We start from the raw sequence: 3,525 nt of genomic DNA, 5'->3' as shown, positions 1-3,525 counted from the left end.
GTCATTTTTTTCATTTAAGTTTTATAGCCCATTACGTTCATGTTGGATGTAAATATATTTTTATGAGAAAATATTTGAGACCACAAACATTTCACATAATTTTACTCACAATGATATAGTCTAATAAGTATTAATTTTTGATTTGTTACACATTCAATGATATAAATTCTCGCTCCCCTTCTATATCATTATAGATAAATTTATAAATCTAAAAATACTGTGTTTGGTTTGGTTTTGGGAGATAAATGTTCAAAAAAAAAATTTAGAGAGAGAGTTTAGAAATTTTTTTTGTTTGTTTGGTTGTATATTTTGAAAATAGTTTTGAAGTATAGAAATTTGGGATGATTTGATATTTTGTTGTAGTTGAGTAGATGTGTGTGAGAGAAAAAATTATTGGGAAAGAGAGATAAGAGAGAAAAAGTAATTGATTAATATGTAAGAAAGTAAGTGATTTTGAAATTTCTTTTCTAAAATCACTAAATCAAACAAAACCAAAATTATTCTCTTAAAAGCAACCCAAAATTTTTAGCTTTTCTCATTTTTGTATTTCATCACAAGTCAAACAAATAAATTCTGTCCTTCATCATGCCGGCTTTTTCATCTTAGTGCACCTAAAAGGTCAGTTTCGAGATATCAATTTCGAAAAAGAAAAATGATAAAATGCATTCCATATCTGACCATGTCAAGTCTTATATTTCGGATAGAAGCATCTAATAGACTTTAGTACATTTAAAATTTTGCTCATGACCGTACATTGATGGGCCCAAATTGCAAACATCACAAGAAGCCAATTAATCAAATGAAAAGTTGTTCCACACGTTTGGGAACCATCCCATGGTGGTTCCTTAATTCATTATTTTAACAAACTTTCAAACTAAAGTATTCCATTTTACTATTGTTTTCAACTTTCAATGCTATATATGTACATTATATATATAGCTCATTACCACGCTCTCAATCACCACCACCACCATCACATCCTCTTCAAGCTCAATCCCATTTAGCTAACAAGCAAAGCATCCCCCTCTCTCTCTCTTTGAAGAATTAAAACAATCCCTTTAGCTAGATGGCAGAGAAAGAGCTGAAGGCCGGTCATCCGCCAGCAACCAATGGCTTTACCCGGAGCGATGAAGAAGCACAGACAGCAGAAGCGGAAAAGCTTCGCCTCAAGAAACGCAAGCGTTTGACATTTTTCATTATCTTCATGGTGTCTCAAATTGTTATTGGAATTGTGATTGGTTTAACAATAATGAAAGTCAAAAATCCCAAGTTCCGGGTGAGGTCTGCCACATTCGAGACATTTAATGTCACAACATCCTCATTTAACATGACGATGAATGCTGAACTTGGGGTCAAGAACCCCAATTTCGGCCCCTACAAATACCGCAACACCACAGTTGAATTCTACTATGGAGTAACACTAGTTGGGACTGCAATTGTCCCCAAATCGAAAGCCAGTCTCCTAAAAACCAAGAAGTTCAATGTTGCAGTGAACTTGATTGCACCACCAAGTCTACTAAGCGACACAAAATTGGCAAGTGATATAAGTTTTGGGTTATTGCCTTTGAGCAGTCAATCTAATCTGAGTGGAAAGGTGGAGCTAATGCTGATAATGAAGAAGAAGAAATCTACCCAAATGAGTTGCACCATGAATGTTAATATCAAGACACAACAGCTTCAGGATGTGATATGCAACTGATACAATATATATATATATATATATATACATGTTTCATGTTATGTGTTTGGATTTTTGATTGCTGAATAATATTATTTATGTATTTTGCATTACATTTTTTTGATTTGTACTCTTGTTAAACTTTCTCCTATTAATGCTTCAAAATTGATTTTTTGAATTTGCTGCTTCGGTTCAGTTATGAAGTGTTTATCTAATCTCATAGGTCAGTCACAAACACATACACATACTCCTATTATGAACAAGATTCAAGAAATATATTTAAGATTATATTTAACACACTAATTAATGCTTCTATGGACTTGACACTTCTCTAAAATTTATAAATTCTAGAATGTTGTAAATTAATTATAAAATTTCTCCTAATGAAATTTTTATTTGTTAGTCCTGAAGTACTATGTAGAGCTTTCACAATATGCTCAGAAGCCAAACATTTGGATGTGATGATATTATCTATTAAATAAACTCTCCATCAAAACAGAAAAACTCAAAACAAATCAAAATGAGGAAATAAAATGGATAAATTGATTTATTTATTATTTATGATTGGATATTCTGACCAGGTTATGCGCACTTCAACTAATTTTAATATCTACACAAAGTTTCAGTCCATGTAAATTAATAAGCAAATCTCAAACAGAACCCATTAAGAAATTAATATTTTTTAATTGAAAAATAGTTACAGTTTCGTTCTAGCGTTCACACCACAGTGAGGTTAGAGATATATTAAAGGTTTGTTTGGGAATTGACATTTTTATAACTTTATAATTTTTTTACAAAAAATCAGGTAAAAAAATAAAACTAGAATGACGACAAGGGAGGAAGTCGTACAAGCCGTAACAATACAATTACGCTACTGTTACGCAAGATCAATCACTTAGGCCATGTTTATTTGGCGGATTAAATTAAATGGGATTGTTAGTAAGAGGACAATTAGTGAAGAAATTATTAACGTGAGAATTGTTAATAAAATGATTAATAAAAATATATTTGTTATGATGATAGTGTGGGAGATGATTCCTATTAGGTTTTATTTTTATATAAAATAAATAAATAAACTATTTCTATATTAAAAAAAAAAACTAAAATAAATATTAAAACAAATAAGTGCTCCTAGTATAAAATAGGCCTCACCATTTTTTCAATCTCATCTAAAATTTAGCCAAATTAATGCCCCTACTGTGAAGGATTATTAAGCTCCTTGGAATATTACACTTTCCTCCCAAATCATCACCAAACAAATTATAGATAGGATCCATAACAATAACACTCCAATCTCCCTCTCTACGAGGATAAACAAACATGGCCTCACAGTTGATGATCTGTTTCCATACGAAACAAGTCACCTTATCCTGTTGGCCCACAACAAATTTAGTTGAGAGAGATAAGCGGAAAAGGCTAACTTTTACTTTTTCTAAAAACAGCTCTTACGGTGGTCCAAAAAAAAAATTAAGGGGAGGTATAGACTAAGGCATCATTTGGGAAAAAGGGTTTGGGTTTTTTTTTTTGATTAAAATAGTTTACAAAATTAAAATAGATTTTTTAACTCATTAAGACAAAATATCACATCTAATTCATAATTATTACATTTTTTCTCTCACAAAAAAAAAATCAAAAAAGCTAAAAAAGCTAAAAAGCCATTCCCAAATCAGACTTTTTAGCCTCAGGTTAAATAATCAAAAAATCAAAAAGTCAACCCACTTCTGTAACGCCCTCAAAATAAACCCATAATTCATACATTCATAATACAAGAAATTGACAATATATTCAAGAGAATAAAGTGTACATCTATTTATTAAAATATTTATCACAAAAGTATTACATGTTGA

General features: G+C 30.8%; 1 protein-coding gene across 1 annotated transcript; it reads left to right on the top strand.

Moving 5' to 3' along the window:
• Positions 1-1,066: 1,066 nt before the first annotated feature.
• On the top strand, positions 1,067-1,699 carry LOC114292605 (late embryogenesis abundant protein At1g64065). Its single transcript, XM_028236599.2, has one exon. It carries the CDS (start codon positions 1,067-1,069, stop codon positions 1,697-1,699), a length of 633 nt encoding a protein of 210 aa, XP_028092400.2.
• Positions 1,700-3,525: the final 1,826 nt, after the last annotated feature.

Source organism: Camellia sinensis, chromosome 8, assembly GCF_055761805.1.
Source record: "Camellia sinensis isolate YWXY chromosome 8, ASM5576180v1, whole genome shotgun sequence".
Taxonomy (NCBI): Eukaryota; Viridiplantae; Streptophyta; class Magnoliopsida; order Ericales; family Theaceae; genus Camellia; species Camellia sinensis.
The sequence above is the reverse complement of the archived record's forward strand: the minus strand, read 5'-3'. Positions and strand labels throughout refer to the sequence as shown.

Bases quoted from the DNA above. Each gene is read 5' to 3' on its own strand.
- LOC114292605 (XM_028236599.2), top strand. From the start codon at position 1,067: ATGGCAGAGAAAGAGCTGAAGGCCGGTCATCCGCCAGCAACCAATGGC.